Source organism: Corylus avellana, chromosome ca2 (assembly GCF_901000735.1).
Source record: "Corylus avellana chromosome ca2, CavTom2PMs-1.0".
NCBI lineage: Eukaryota > Viridiplantae > Streptophyta > Magnoliopsida > Fagales > Betulaceae > Corylus > Corylus avellana.
Genome location: NC_081542.1, coordinates 3,745,460 through 3,761,929, shown reverse-complemented (window position 1 = coordinate 3,761,929; position 16,470 = coordinate 3,745,460). Strand labels below are relative to the sequence as shown.

Genomic DNA, 16,470 nt, shown 5'->3' with positions numbered 1-16,470 from the left:
GTTTAAGATTGAGCTTTTTAAGTTAAAAAAAAAAAAAAAAAAAAGTTTTGGGCAAAAGTATTTTTAAGTTTTCGTTAAAAGTTTTTTTGTTTTTTTGATTTTTTTAATTATTTTTAAGCTTTTTAGACCCTTAAAAGTATTTTTAATTTTTTTACTAAACGATTATTTTTTTAGTGTTAAAAGCATTTAAAAAAATTACTTTTTTACCAAACCATTGTTATTATTATTATTTTTAATTATTATTTTTAAAACGAACTTTTTGAGTGTGAAAAATACTTTTAGACCTTTAAAACGCAATTTCAAACATGCCCAAAAAATTTTATTTTATAGTCCAAAATTTATTTTGTGGACGTGAATCACCTTTGGTTTAAGTTATATGTTGGAAGAGATTTGAGTAAAATAAGATTGTTTTATTCGTAATCTTAATCACAATGGATCAGAAATCAGAATCAATTCTAAAAATTCCAACCCATTGGTCTTATTTAAGGTCATGTTTCCATTTTATCATAGGATTGGTGTTCATAAAATATCAAAAAATCACTAATTATTCTTTCAAATGTCTTTGCATATTTATCAGCAGCTATCTGTGTAATGAATACTACTATACTTAATATATTTTTTTTAAATAAAAAAAAAAAACAAGAAGAAGAAGAAAAAAAGGAAAGAAATTCCCTCTTCACCGTTATTATACGCAGCGGAAACCGCCTTTATGAAGTTTCCCCTCCTTGTTACTGCTTTGCTTCAAGCGAGCTTTGAAGAGGTCCCCCAACAAGTAACCAAGACTTGAGAGATTTGAGATTCCAAGAAAAGGCGAGAAAATTAGAAAATTTGAGAGTTATATTCTGTTCTTCTTCGTTATTTTTTTGTGGGTAAGTAGTAAAATCAGTGAAAGCCAAGCAAGCTGAGCTGTAGTTGCAGACCCACAAACGAAAATGCAGAGATTATCTTCTAAAACCATGACTTTCTTCAATAAACACCCTCACTTCCTCTATTCCTCCAAATCAAATCAGCCCTTCAACCTCCTTCACGCGGCGTCACACTCCACACACCATGAAATTCCCCAATCCCATCCCTCACACTCTCAAATGGGTCTTCCCCAAACCCCAACACAATTCAACCCAAGCCGTAGAAGACCCACCGGCCAGAGCAACCGCAATCATCTATCAGACGCTGCAAGAACTGGGTTTGGGCTAGTTCGCCTTCAAAATCACCCAGACGATCAGACCCACAAACAGAGCCACGACGAGTTTGCCGCCGATGTCGAAAAGGTATATAGAATCTTAAAGAAATTCCACTCGAGGGTTCCCAAATTGGAGCTCGCTTTGGTAGAATCCGGTGTTGTTATGCGTTCGGGTTTTGCCGAGCGCGTATTGAATCGCTGCGGCGATGCCGGGAACTTGGGGTACCGGTTTTTCGTTTGGGCTTCGAAGCAGCCCGGATACAGGCATAGCTTTGAAGTGTATAAATCTATGATAAAGATTTTGGGGAAAATGAGGCAATTCGGTGCTGTTTGGGCTTTGATTGAGGAAATGAGGAGGGATAATCCCCAGTTGATTTCCCCAGAAGTGTTTGTAGTTCTAATGAGGCGGTTTGCCTCCGCCAGGATGGTTAAGAAAGCGATTGAAGTATTGGATGAGATGCCAAAGTATGGCTGTGAGCCTGATGAGTATGTGTTTGGGTGTTTGTTGGACGCTTTGTGCAAGAATGGTAGTGTTAAGGAAGCTGCATTGTTGTTTGAGGATATGAGGGTTCGGTTTAGGCCGACAATTAAGCATTTTACGTCATTGTTGTATGGTTGGTGTAGAGAAGGGAAGCTTATGGAGGCCAAGTTTGTGTTGGTGCAGATGAGAGAGGCCGGGTTTGAGCCGGACATTGTGGTTTATAACAATTTGCTTAGTGGGTATGCTCAAGTGGGGAAGATGAGTGATGCTTTTGATCTTTTGAAGGAGATGAAGAGGAAGGGTTGTGAACCGAATGCGACTTCCTATACTATTTTGATTCAGGCGCTTTGTGGGCAGGAGAGAATGGAGGAGGCAATGCGGATTTTGGTTGAGAGCCAGAGGAGTGAGTGGGAGGCTGACGTTGTGACGTACACTACCTTGATTAGTGGGTTTTGCAAGTGGGGGAAGATTGATAAGAGTTATGAGCTTTTGGATAGTATGATACAGCAGGGACATACTCCAAATCAGACAACTTATTTGCATATCATGATTGCTCATGAGAAGAAGGAACAGCTGGAAGAGTGCATGGAGCTTGTGGAGGAGATGCGGAAGATTGGTGTCAGTCCTAATGTTAGTATTTACAATACAGTGATTAGGTTAGCTTGCAAGTTGGGGGAGGTTAAGGAAGGGGTACGACTTTGGAATGAAATAGAAGCAGATGGACTTGGTCCATGTCTCGACACCTTTGTTATAATGATTCATGGGTTTATTGGGCAAGGTTGTCTAGTTGAAGCTTGTGAGTACTTCAAAGAAATGGTTGGTAGAGGTCTTCTATCTGCCCCTCATTATGGTACCTTGAAAGAGCTATTGAATTCTCTATTAAGAGCAGGGAAGCTTGAAATAGCTAAAGATGTATGGAGTTGCATCACGACTAAAGGCTGTGAGCTTAATGTGTATTCATGGACAATTTGGATTCATGCGCTCTTTTCGAATGGCCATGTGAAGGAGGCTTGTTCATATTGTCTGGACATGACGGATGCAGATTTAATGCCACAGCCAGATACTTTTGCTAAACTCATGCGTGGTTTAAGGAAACTTTATAACAGGGAGATTGCGGCTGAGATAACGGATAAGGTAAGGAAGATGGCTGCAGATAGACAGATTACTTTCAAGATGTACAAAAGGCGAGGAGAAAGGGACTTGAAAGAAAAAGTTAAGGAGGTAAAGGATGGGAGGAAAAGGAGGTCTCGTCGACGCCGTTGGGGTGGAGTGCATGGTAGAGCTAAAACTTTGTAGTTTGAATGAGAGAGTTGCTATAAAAGTAAATGTCATTCAGTCAGCAGATTGTGTGGAGGCGATTGATTCTCAGCCATTATTTGTGTAATGCACTCGTCATGGATGGTAATAGTACTGAACCCATTTATATCCCTGAGAAAAACATCATCTAAATTTGTTTGTGATGCAACTGTGACAATGCATGCATCACTAATTGACATTGGGAAATAGCTGTTTTTTTTTTCGTAGTATTTTCTCTTGCCTGTTTATTTTATCAGTTTGTTTTGTGTTTGTTTTTGATTTTGTCTTTAGTGCTATTTATTACGTATAGTTCTCTGTATTTACTAGAATATCATTGTCATCAAGTAAATAGGTATTTACTAGAGTATTTAAAATGCAGTTTGTTTATTTCAAAACTATAGTAGTGTTGTATTGCCTTTTATACAGATACTTAGTAGCTAGTCTTCTGCCATTCATCAGCTAGAGAAGGTGGTAAGATCTTCGGTAGATGGTTTATAGTGGCATGAAAGATTTGTAACAGTATTTGGAACTTAAAAAGCAAGTATTAACAGTGATGCACTCCTCATTTTGGCTAATTCCGGTTAATGCCGTTACCCTGGCATTTTGCATGAGTCCCAGGTATATGGCTCTTCAAAAAGTCTTTTCTATCACTGATCTCTATGTAGAAACATGTTTGCCATCACTAGCTTGAGCAAATCAGCTAATAATTATTAGTGCTATGCCTGCTATGTAGTTTTGGGTACATTTATGTGTGTCAGTTATATATATTTGCATACAGATTAGTGCTTTTAGAGTCCAGATGCATTTGAAATTCATTTGTCTTAATGTCAAGTTCAGATATCTGAATGGCTGATTTATGGACTGAAATAAGGAGAAAAATATAATGAGACTTAATTTAGAGTAATTAAAAATGAAAATATGAAATTGTAATTTAGAGCACAGTAAGGGTAAGGCAGATTGCGATCTCCTATCAACATCAGGTTTAATATACACAAATATACATGTCGATATGGATGTATATATTGTTGAAAAATTATATTATTTGCTAGTTATGTAATGAAACATTCACACCATCGCTTTTCTTTCTTTCCAGGGTGCATATGAAATAGAAACTCTATTTCCCTGCCTGAAGAAAATGGGAGCATTCTATGCACTTAAGCACATCGCAGTTTTGTGTGACAGTTGCTTATGCAACCAGAGGTGCAGATAGTACCCCATATTCAAGTCAGATTCTAACAGGTGACTTATACTTATGGTGATGGGAAAAATGATGGCTTGAATAATTATGATTTTATGCAGCATGTTTAGATGATAAGATAACTAATTAAGGCTGTCTTTGGTGCTTACAGATGTGAGATTCACTGTTGGTATATCATTGCGGGCTGAGCCTGAGTATGTTCTTTTTCCTTTTTTTTTCCCTACTAAACTGGATGCGAATGGTTATAATAAGCTATTCACATATCATGTGATGATGGTAGTATACTAAAAGAAAAATGCTAGGCTTACAAACAAATTTGATAAAAAAACTTTTACAACGTGATGTGACACAATGTGATTAGGTTTCTCAAAAATTGAATTTATCTCATTTCTAATCATGTATGTTGTGCTACATCATGTTGTAAAAGTTTTTTTGTAAAATTTGTTTGTAAGCCTACCAGTTCTCATACTAAAATAGGAAGGAAGCCACATTTCACCTTAAGTTATGGGATTAGAATAGAATAACCTATATAATTGTGGAGTGTTGCTAGGGGTATTACTATTTTTACTACAAGTTCTTTACAAACCGACATAGCAACTCACGTGACACTTGCTACAGCAGCCATTAAAATGTGGACTACCATGTGGTAGTGCACGTGGCACTTATCACATGTATAAACTAATGTAGCAATGCATGTGGCACTTACTATGTCAGCTACCAAAATTTGGATTACTACATGATAATCCACATGACACTTATTTTCATAAATGTTACATGACACTCATTTTCATAAAAATGTGAACTGCCATGTGAGTTTGTAAAAGATTGTAGTAAACTTGTAATACCCCCAACACCCAAGCATTTTCCATAATTGTGCATACAAGCCATAATATTTTTCCTCTCCTAATCCCGATATGGAAGCTTTTCTAATTCACCAGGATATAACTCTGAAAAATAGAAAGGAGCCTCATGTATTTTCCCAAGCACTCAATCTTGCTCAAATCTAAAGGGTTGTCCGACTGATTGCAGTCATATATTATTAGGTGTTATATATGATATATCCATGTTCTCTTATGCACCAAAAAAGAAAAAGAAAAAATGGTACTTATGTTCCCCTGTCAACTATGTGTTGTTCATTTACAGAGACTAATGGAGTCGTTGTTCATCTTCTATGATCAGTAATCAATCTGCTTTAAAAAGCAACGTTGTATGTCTATGTAGTAACAGAAGCTTTCAAATTATTAACTCCCGTCATGGTTGTCTGTCTCATCATAGATTTCTTCCTACATGTACAAAATGGAGAGGGATGTAAACTTCTTAAGAGTATAAGAAAGAATTAAACAAAACAAAATTCCTCTTACCTGTAAGAGCTCTTCAATGACATCTTCAAGTGTTATAATACCAATAGCTTCCCCTTCTTCGGTGAAATTCGGGAGTGGCTCGTCACTGATATGCAGGACTTCTGGGTGCAAGTCCTTTGACCATTTCTTGCCCTTGGAGACTCCTCTATTTATATCCCCATCACTTGGTAGACTCTTCCACTGCTTGAGTGGCCTCTTGCTTTTTAAACTTTTCTCTTGGAGAGGCCTTTCATCATGAATGTCCACCCTCATATCTCTTACTACATTTATATGTAATCAAGTAATATAAATTAGATCCTGAGGGAGAATTAATATAGCTATTAGTCTAGAGGTGGCAATTTATATTTGTGTGTCAGATTTAGGTTGTGTCGAGGCATAGTTATAAGACTATATAGGTCAACCATAATCCAATTCATTTAATTAAAAGAGTTACATCCCTCAATCATAACCCGCTAATTTAATGTTAGGTTTGTGTCGGGTTTGCGGGTCGTGTCAAAAATTGTCAGCCTTTATGTTGCGTGGCAGGTTTGGGTCATGTCGAAACATGAGTATAAGACTATATAGGGCAACCATAACCCAACCCATTTAATTAAATGAATTAGACCTTTCAACCCTAATCCGCTAATTTCATATTGGGTTCGTATCGGGTTTTCATGTCATGTCAAAATTGTCGGCTCTAAGTCTATGACAGGCTAAACAAGGCATGTCATTGCATAAATAGGGTGCTTACCAGTTGGGTTTTCAGTAGTTGACTGCTCTGTGTCATTGTGCTCTCTAACAACAACAGCCATATGGCTATGACCTTTCTGAAACTCATTTAGTATGTCATACAAAGGCATTGTTTCTGAGACCCTGGCAGACACAAGCATACGGAATATGTATATAGTTGTAAATGTATATATTTATGTAAGCATATGTTGTTCACATATATGACTAACAATATGTTATACTTGATTACTCGGTCAAGGTAAAATACCTTGGAATCTTGCGTATAGTGACATTCTTTACAGGCATCTCGTCAGCTGGATGGATGGTTAATAAGTTCTTCACCTGTAACATAAAAATATATGGTGATACCCTTTACATCTACAATGAACAATTTATGACACCTTGTCTTGTTTTTAGTAGAATGTCGAATCATGGGTTTGGCTTTGCCTCCTGTATTTTTTTAATTGCAGATCTCCAGTGCAAAAATAAATGGTGAAAATTGCAAGATTGGCAGAGAACTCCAGTTACTTTTTCACTGGAGGCAACCCTCACCGTTTACTTTTGTATGGGAGGATCTTCACTGAAGGCAAGCTAAACTCGTCGAATCATAATTAGCTAATAGACCATATTATAGGATGAACAGAAAACAAAATAACTACTTTACTTCTCATGATAAAATGCAACGAGTATGTACCAATATAAGTCCAATGATGTTTATCAGTTGCTCATAATATACTGGCACTCTGCTATGCCCTTTCTCCAAAATTCGCTTCATCAGATCCCTACTTGATCGCCAGAGAGAAGACATTTGATCATCAACGACACACCAGTAAATGGAACTGATTAATTTGTTTTGTTTTTGACGAAAACTCAGAATACCTATCAAGTTTGGCATTGACGTCAATTGCAAAAGTTTCAGATATAGGAGTCATCGCATCCCTTGCTGTTTTCTTAGTAAGTTCAAGTGCTCCTGCAATGATCGTTGTCTCATCACGTGTCAGTTCTCCACCTTTTCCAGCCTATATACCATTCAATAAGAAAACAATGGTGTAATCAGTAGGCAGAAGAGATAGGGAATTTCGGTTCCATGTTAATGGATAAGACAATAAAATAAGAGTTTGTTTGGCTATGCAATTTTGCAAGCCAAAAGTGCGATTTTAAGCAATTCCACTAATGTTTCGTAATTGAGTAAGAAATCAATACCTCGTTACCGTGCAAATCAACTAATGTTTTCAGTTCAGCTCGACGAAAAAGTGCATCATGGTCTTTCCCCAACATAAGATCTAAGAGCTGGTAATATACCACCAAAAGTACATATCTCAGGATCATGAAGAAATTTAAAGGCATGGAAACTGGTCCAAAGAGTATCACCTTGCTTATTGGATAAGCAACAGGAAAACAAATCCAAACAAGTATCTGGACAACTGGAGCCATGGCTGCACCGATTGCCAAACCATATCGAGTACAAACAGCTTGGGGTATAATCTGCGTACAAGAAGTTCAGATCCCAATCAATTTTCACCAAAACACTTGTTTTTTCTGGGACATGCATGCAAATACGTACATGCCCTAAGATAAGAAACTGACCTCACCAAACACAAGTATCAAGGTCACTGAAATAATGATAGCTCCCCAGGCTGTGACAATACTATCCAGGAAAATGGGAAGTGTCTGAAGAAACAAGTTGCAGAGATCAAGTACATTTGTAGTTTTTCTAGTTTTAAGTCACCAATCTGTGTTAATTTACATTGTTGCTGGTCGCTCTTACCTCCATTGCAGCAGCATTGCAGATTAATAGGGTGCAAAGCAGTAAATGCTGTCTTCTCACAACGGGCAATATCTTCGCTGTTACAACATAGTGGTAGCTTTAACTAATAAGGGTCAATCCCTCTAAAATGTTTCCAATCAAGAAATAGCATGCTGATGATACAATACCATGCAACTTGAAAGGATTACTAAAAGCATCTTTGAAAAAACAGATTGCCATGTTTTCTAATGTTTTGATTTCATTCGTGTCTCTTTTGAGTCATGTGGTAGTATCTTAAAGAAGTTATTTCAATAATTGAACATATTGTACAAGTGAGAGATATCAAGAGATTAAACTATACACCTAGAAAGACATTGTTCTCAAGTCTAAACATATTCAAAAGAAAAGTTTACAGTTGCCAGAGTTTTGTGTTGAAGTAGACGGGATTTGTTTGTCAAGATGATTCCTACATAGGAAGGTCAAAAGTTCTGAAGTTATTGCGGTGAAAGGTGAACATATAATTTACCAGGATTACAAATTGGGTCTTCAAAGTTACGAAGGTTTTTTAAGTAAAAATAATCTGTAACACAAGTCTTCTATATATAATGGATACCTTTGGCGTTGGTTGGCCTATAGTAATTTCTTCAAAAGGTTCACTTCGTTACCAAAATTTACAATTCAAACCTTTTTTGTCTCCAACAAAATTTACACATTCCTTAAACAAATTGCAACATACATATATATATAAACACAGGCAGGTAGTGGAAAAAGTATGATGTATTTTATATTTAAGAAGAGCAGAGGAAGAGGGAGATGAATTAATGAAGTAAATTACCAGCATGTTTACGATCACTGGGCGTTCCAGACTTGATAAGAACTTCAAGCTCGACCAGGCTCATTGACATGAGCCCCAACGTGAGCCCAGACATCATCCCGGCAAACAACACCAGCAAAGTGATGATTGCTATGCGAATGAAAAACCCTGTTTCGCAGCACCTATACTCCACACCCATCTTCTTCTTCTTCTCCTTCTTCTTTTGAGCTTTATAGTGTTAATATTCTAGACCCTTGCAGTTGCAGACACAGTTACTTTAGAGACAATCATATATTCTGGAATAATGGAAGTCCAAATATTATTCGATCTATTTATTGCACAATGGCAGAATGAAATCAGATTCCACCCACCTTTTTTGTGGTGCCCTTTTGCTTGAAACGTCTGGAGCACACTTTTTTCTTCTGTTATTCTACTTCTCTTTCAAGGAACAGAAAGAGAGCTTTGAGAGGCCAAGGTGTCGAAGAGTCCATGGCAGGATTCGGATTTTCAGCAATTTTTTGTCCCAAGTATTAGGAATTCAGATAGAAAATGTCAACGTACAAATAGTGAACGGTTCGAAACTTGTTAGAGCAAGTGCCAAGTGGCAATATATAAGAATTCTCTCGTATATACTATCTGAATTTCTAACCATATGAACAATAAAATTATTAGAAATTTCTATCGTCTATGAAACCGTGGTTACATGGATTATCCCACGGTTGATCCTCTTTTGGACCTAAATCTAGTGTCATGTATACTTTGCAACTTATGTATCAAGACAGAAGGTCAATGGACGTCGCCACAAGTGGACAATTTCGATCTATGTATTTGTTCTGGGCAAGTTGAAATGTGAGTCGATGAGGACATATTATTCTTTTTTTTTTTTTTTTTTTTAATAAATCTTTTATAGGTAAGATAAGATAATTTAATATTAAACGAAAAATAAGAGATCTAAATGGAGGGGTGGCATCCTAGGATTTGAATCCCTACATTCCCCTCTCTACGGTGACAATTAATATTCATGTGTCTGGTTTGAATTGTGTTGAAACATGGTATAAGACTGTATAAGTTCATGTTAATCTGACCAATTTAATTAAATAGGTCAAATCTTTCAACCTTAATCTGCTAATTTTGTATTGAGTTCGTGTGAAAAATTGTCACCCTTAAATGTTATATTTTGGGTTTGAGTTGTATCAAAACATAAATATAAAACTATATAAATCAAATTTAATCCGAATAATTAATTAAACGGTCAGATTCGCAGGTTAGGGTCCCTACTACTAAGTACTAACCAACCTATTGGGCTGAACCGCCTGGATAGAGCTAAGCCCGAACCACTAGCTCATCCCAAGCCCACCTCCGTTTGTTGTCCCATTGCGCCACTTTTGCCCGGATACACAGCAAAACGGTCACAGCCGTGGCCGCAGAATACAAACCCAAAACTTTGTGAAATGATCAGAGCCATCTCTCTCTCACGAAGGTCCCTCTGGTCTCTTCCTCAGACCTTAACATCTTCACTCTGTTCAAACCCACTCCAGCCCCCACCACCACCTTCATATACTCCTCAGCCTCTCTCTTCCTCTCCAACGCGCATCCTCACCTCGCGGTTTTCGTACTCGTCGAAGCAAAAGAAGGAGGAGGAGGCCAACGACGCCGTGTCGCTCTTCAACAGGGACCCGAATACCCCTCCGAAGCTCTTCGTGGTCCAGCCCCGCCTCCGACCTGAAACGTTATTGCAGCCCAAGCTAAACGAAGCTCTCTGCCTCGCCAACTCTCTCGAAGACCAGCGCGATGGCTACTTTCACTCCGATTTCTTCGACAAGGCCTTGCCTTCTCATATTGTCGTTCAAAACCCAGCTGCCAAAGCCCACAAAGCTCGCGCAGGTCCCTATCTCTAACATTGATCTGAATGCCTCTGGAAGTTGAATTTTGACATCGGACTATTAATTTCAATCTGTGTCTGTCGTTAGTTTCATTTGTTAGTAGCAAATTCTGTCTGAGCTTGAAGAAAAGCACCTGCTTTGATAAATGTGTTTTGGGTCTAAATGGATTGTATGTCAGAATTAGTGTGAGGTGAATGGGTTGTGTTTCTTTGTCAAATTTTCTACAACTTGGAATTTGAAAGAGAAACTAATCATACCATTGCTGGGTCTATATTTTCTTTTAATATTTGTTTATTTAAAGTTGTTTGTTTTTTGTTTCAGACACATATTTTGGACCAGGGACAGTGGACACAGTCAAATGCCATCTGAATGATGCTGAATCGAAGGCAAGAAACTTTTTCTAAATCTCCCCTTGATTGATTTTTTTTTTTTTTTTTTTTCGGGTTTTATATACACAGCATTTGTAGCATATGACTGCAGAAGTGTACATAACCTTAGATGTGTAACAGGGGGAAGTGGATGCTGTTTTTGTAAATGCGACACTGTCTGGCGTTCAGCAACGGAATTTGGAGGCAAGTTGTGCCTGTTCAGTTTATCTCCTCTTTTTGGTGTATATGTAAAATTGAGCTTTAGTCCCATGCTTTTGTTTCTCTAAGGATGGTTTGTCATTTAATCATTTCTTTTATGCTATCATTATGGATGACAGCGAGCATGGGACAAACCTGTATTGGATCGTGTGGGTCTTATAATAGAGATTTTCAATGCTCATGCTTGCACGAAGGAGGGGAAGCTACAGGTATTATTGGTATCTTTTACTTTAATATTTTAGTTATCTTTCGATTTGACAGTGTGGGAGGAAGTGCTTCAGTGAACCTTTTGGTGGTACTTGTGATCTTTACAGGCTGAATTAGCGGCTCTAATGTATAAGAAAACAAGACTTGTTCGTGTTCGTGGCCTAGGTGGACGCCAAACTTTTGGAGCAAGTGGAGAAGCTGAAGTTGTTAGTGCTCGAGGGTTAGTGCATTGCCAAAATTTTGTGTGAAATAATACCAAGCATTAATGATTGAATAAGTTTTGAAAACAAAATATTCTGATGATGCTACCAAGTGCATGTTACATGCCATCCTATCTGCTTAGGAAGCTTTTTCTTATTATTTTTCGATTTGCATTGGATTTGTTGAAAATAGGCTGTGGAACTGGTTTAGGATAGCTGCTACTGAACTGGGGTGTTTGGTCCAAGACAAAGTGATCCAGATAGAAATTCCGGTTTGGGTTGGATTTGGACATGCCTTTTGTTACGGTTCTTTGTGCTGATTTCTTTGTCTCACTTAAGTGACTGGAAAATTGGGCCTCAAATAGAATTTGCTACCCCTCGCAAAAGCTTGGCTTAGATTATGTTAGCCCTCCCTTGATGAGCCCTCAGCCTGCATGATTTTTTTTTTTTTTTAATAATTTATTTTATTATTTTTGGCAGTGATCTAGGTTTCTTTTTGACATTAAAATATTGAATGGTACACTTCACTAAAGCCTTATTTTCATTAATAAAGATGTTAAGTTTATCCCTTTTTGTTTTTCCTCTCTTAATTTATTTGACATAACTTAAGCCTGTAACCTGAGTAGGAACATTATTGTGATAGGACTTTTACTTATCAAAAAAAATTTATTTGACATAACTTACGGTACCTTCATTCCTTGTTTATATAACACTTTTTAGTTTTATCCATTCGTCTCTTAAGTTTAAAGGTGTAAACTTAGGTTGTAACATTCAGGAGGGGTGTTTCAAGACCTCTTTCTTTTGGTTCATGTTAATTGGATTATTTGAAGGTCAGAGTGCTACACGGTTAGGGCTAATATAGTTAATCACTCCTGAAACTCTCTCTCCCCATAGATGCCCATATTCTGTGTGTAAGCAAATTTTTCTGTGTTTGTACTGGTTTATCTTTGAATCTTAGAATAACTTCTAATTTGAATGGGTATCATTGCAGGAGAGGAAGTGGGGGGCGTGGATTTATTAGTGGTGCAGGAGAAACTGAGCTTCAGCTTCAAAGACGAAGGTCACTCTATAATACTTATCTCTTAAATCTATACTGATTCTTATATGCTGTAGATTGTACTTTATTATTTTCCTGTGTGAGTGGTGGGTTTATCCTTGTGCTTGATGAAAGTTCAAGTGCAAATAAATGTGGGAACTATTGAAAGCCGCGAAGGTATCAGCTTGAAATTTCCATGAACTTGTTGTCAAGTATGCATGTGAATTTGATTAATTAGACCTTTCCTTCAAGCTAATTATATCCTGCTGCAGCATTATGGCTTTCATTTCATATGGAGCCTTACTGACTATATATGCTATCCAGTTGATGAAATATAAGACTCATTAAGTCTTTCGTCTATGGTTTACTGATTATAAGACTTGCATTTATTCATATGTCCACTGAATGACACTATAATCTCAGAATTCTAGAACGAAGGAGTCATCTATTATTACAAATTGAAGAGGTTCGTCGTACACGCGCTCTGCAACGTGCTGCTCGCAAGAGGCATGGAGGCTTATATGGGCAAGGGTTACCAACTGTTGCTGTTATTGGGTACACAAATGCTGTAGGTGGTTTAAATTTAATTATACTTGCTCCTCCTAGCCTTTATGCATGTAGTCGAAACATTTTTTTTAACAGTTTCTTCTCTTTTCCATTTTAATATGCTTTTACATTATTTTTGGTAACAGGGAAAATCTACATTAGTTAGTGCAGTTTCAGACAGTGATCTATATAGTGATGCCCGGTATTTTAATCCTCTTGTTGAATATGTTACTAAAATTTATGTTCCATATTTCATTTAAGCTGTTAAGCTTTAATATATATCTTCCCCTTTTTTTCTGACTGGTGATATGAACTTCTGTTTTTGGCAGATTGTTTGCGACAGTTGATCCTAGATTAAGAAGTGTTGTTCTTCCCTCAGGGTAATAAGTTCAGTAATGAGCTATGTCTTTTCTCTCTGTCGTGCCTTGAATTTTGAAAATGAATCTTATTATTTACCTTTTTAGAGTTTTTATTCCACTGATTTGACTGACTGCATGTTCAGGAGGAAGGTGCTTTTTAGTGATACAGTAGGATTTATATCAGACTTGCCTGTTCAGGTGATTAAAAAGCATGTGCAAGTGCTTTGTATTTACAACCATTTTTGGGTCACTGATACAATCTCTTTTTGTAGCTTGTGGATGCGTTTCATGCAACTTTAGAAGAAGTGGTAGAAGCTGACCTGCTTGTGGTATGATTTAATTGCCTGTTCTTCTATTGCTGGATATCAGAATTTCAGTTCTGTGATTTGTCACATAGTCCATTGCTCTCCTTATCTTGTTAAAAAACGTATGGGTAATGAGAAGATAAAATGGGAGATGGGAAACAAGAACACTGAAGCAGGGTGGTCAAAATTCTTTATAGTTTTTATGATGATATGATGTTTTCTCCCCTCGTGATGAGAAAAAGTTCCTTTAGATATGTCATCATTATATGTTATCTCCTTATCAGTCAATTAAGCCCTCATACAGGTTGTCCAAGCAACAAGAGCACTGTACATATAAGTATTTACTTTATTTGCCCATGTCAGATCTAACTGAAAGAAGAAAAGAGGATCGTGATGAATTTGTAGATATATGCCCTTATGTGAGGGTATGGTTTTCTCTGGAATGAATGTGACTTTGATATTATATCTGAAATATCAAGTATTGAATTCTACAGGGCATCCCTTGTGATTTTGTTGGTATATTTCTCTCACTGTTTCCTAGTCCTTCTGCCAGTCATCTTTTAGATACGAGTCAGTAACCAAACCAATTTCACTTCAGGCTTTGTCATGGTTAAATTAGAACAAATCATTCAAGGATATATGATATGGTATGCTTTAGCTGGTACTGATCTTTTGTCTTTCCCATATCTCACCACACATGATACAATATGATATATGGCGCTAAGTCCAGGAATTAATACTTAACGTGGTACGTGGTATGACTCATCTAATAGAATCCTCTGTTCTTGCAGCATGTAGTGGATTCTACTGCCCCTAATCTCGATGAGCACCGGTCAACAGTGCTGCAAGTTCTTCGACAGTTAGGGGTATCAGATGAGAAGCTTCAGAATATGATTGAAGTTTGGAATAAGGTACTATTTTTTTCAGATTTCGCCTCCCCTTTTCTGTCAACTCCAAGTAAGAAGGATAAAGGGGAAAAAGTGAAAGTGAGTAGCAAACAGTGCTGTCTTCTGAATTTTGAAAATTGCTCAGATTGATTGTCAAGAAGAGGGCATGGATGATGGTGAATATCTAGATGATGGTGGAGGTGGTGACTGCAGCAGTATTTCGGGAGAAGAGGATGATAGGGCATCTGACATAACAGAGGCAGAAGAAAGTCTTAACGAAGAGACTGAACAGTCGCCAGAGAATCTTGCAGAGACAATAGATGATCAACCGGGTAATTACTCAGACGGCTGGCTTAACGAAGAGACTGCAGGTGAAGAAGAAAGTCTTTCAAGATGGGGTTGGGATGGCCAGCATCGTGAGCCATCTAAGGACTACCTAATGGAAAAGGATTTGCACTCTCAAGGTCAGCCAGCTGGTCCTCATGTCAGAACATCTGCCATCACAGGAGTTGGCTTGCAAGAGTTGCTGGAACTTATTGATGAGAAGCTAAAGATCCAGGATGACAAGATGAAGGCTGAAAAAGTAGTCCAAAGTGGTGTCTTTAATCGAAAATGGAGGCCCCCCCGCACAGAGGATGCTGGCGTAGCAGTTGAACAGTAGCATGCTTTACAGTTTACATTATGTGGGTCTTCTTATCCAAGCTTAAAGCTCTAAACTTGAAAGTATGCATAATTGGCAACTCTTAAGAGAAGTTCTCCTCGGCTTCATTCATGGGTAGGAGCAGAAAATGCTCACAAGCTTGCTCCGTTTCCTCAATCTGTTTATCAACGTCTTCTATTTAGGCCTTGTTCAGCTTTATGTTGAACTAGCCTCGAGAGTTTGAATTTTCTTACCCACAATAGTGAACTTGAATACACATAATTTCTGGATTTTGGAAGCAGCATTTTTGTATCGAGTTTACCTGTAAGATTTTACCTTGTTTGCCTAACGTGTACAAAAGCACGATAATCTCCTTTTGTTTTGACAATTAAATCTGCAATAAATAAATTATTACAAGCCCTCTACCAACGCTTGCTTTTGATATGATATGATGTTTCTTGTTAAAGTTTCAAACAAAAGGGCAAAAAAAAAAAAAAAAAAAAAACAGAGGAGAGAATATTGCCATATTGGATAATAAAATAGTTCCATATAAATACATAATAATGTTACTACTTGAGGAAGTGCATGCAGTTTTTACTGTCTAGGCCTTTTCTATGTGGCTCTTAGTGAATAGGTGTTACTATGGTCACGCTTAAGTAGTCTATTTGGCTTCCAGTGGATAGGTGCTATTATGGTCATGCTCAAGTAGAATAACTACAATTGATCTCCCCGACCTACCATTTTTTGCTAAAAATATTAAAAAAAAAAAAGAAAAAAAAAAGGTAAACTAGGTAGAAAATAACATTTAAAAATGCTTGGGACACAAACCTTTAACAAACTTTCAATGTAGTTTATATTTTATATAAAAGAGCGTCAATTTATAAAAAAAAAAAAATGTTATTTAGTGGATTGTAATGTCGTACAATTAGAATGCCGAGAGAGTGAAGACCAAATTATTATTATTATTTTTTTCTTTATAAATGTTAATCTAAATACTAATTTTTACTCTCACATCTTCAACCTGTAATGCAAGAG

At 37.2% G+C, this 16,470-nt stretch overlaps 1 protein-coding gene and 1 pseudogene across 2 annotated transcripts; one reads left to right on the top strand and one right to left on the bottom strand.

Annotated features, from left to right (window-relative positions):
* Positions 1 to 699: 699 nt before the first annotated feature.
* On the top strand, positions 700 to 15,879 carry LOC132170977 (uncharacterized; annotated as a pseudogene).
* LOC132170975 (DUF21 domain-containing protein At2g14520-like) lies at positions 4,309 to 9,044 on the bottom strand. Of its 2 annotated transcripts, XM_059582150.1 has the most exons (11): positions 8,807 to 9,044; positions 7,993 to 8,069; positions 7,812 to 7,895; positions 7,596 to 7,709; positions 7,428 to 7,514; positions 7,104 to 7,243; positions 6,919 to 7,006; positions 6,493 to 6,566; positions 6,247 to 6,368; positions 5,517 to 5,776; positions 4,309 to 5,438 (listed from the first exon to the last, which is right to left on the bottom strand). In XM_059582150.1, exons 1-11 carry the CDS (start codon positions 8,982 to 8,984, stop codon positions 5,397 to 5,399), a joined length of 1,266 nt encoding a protein of 421 aa, XP_059438133.1. In that variant the 5' UTR covers positions 8,985 to 9,044; the 3' UTR covers positions 4,309 to 5,396. The 2 variants fall into 2 exon arrangements, with proteins under 2 accessions (XP_059438133.1, XP_059438132.1); XM_059582149.1 differs by having other exon boundaries at positions 4,309 to 5,776.
* Positions 15,880 to 16,470: the final 591 nt, after the last annotated feature.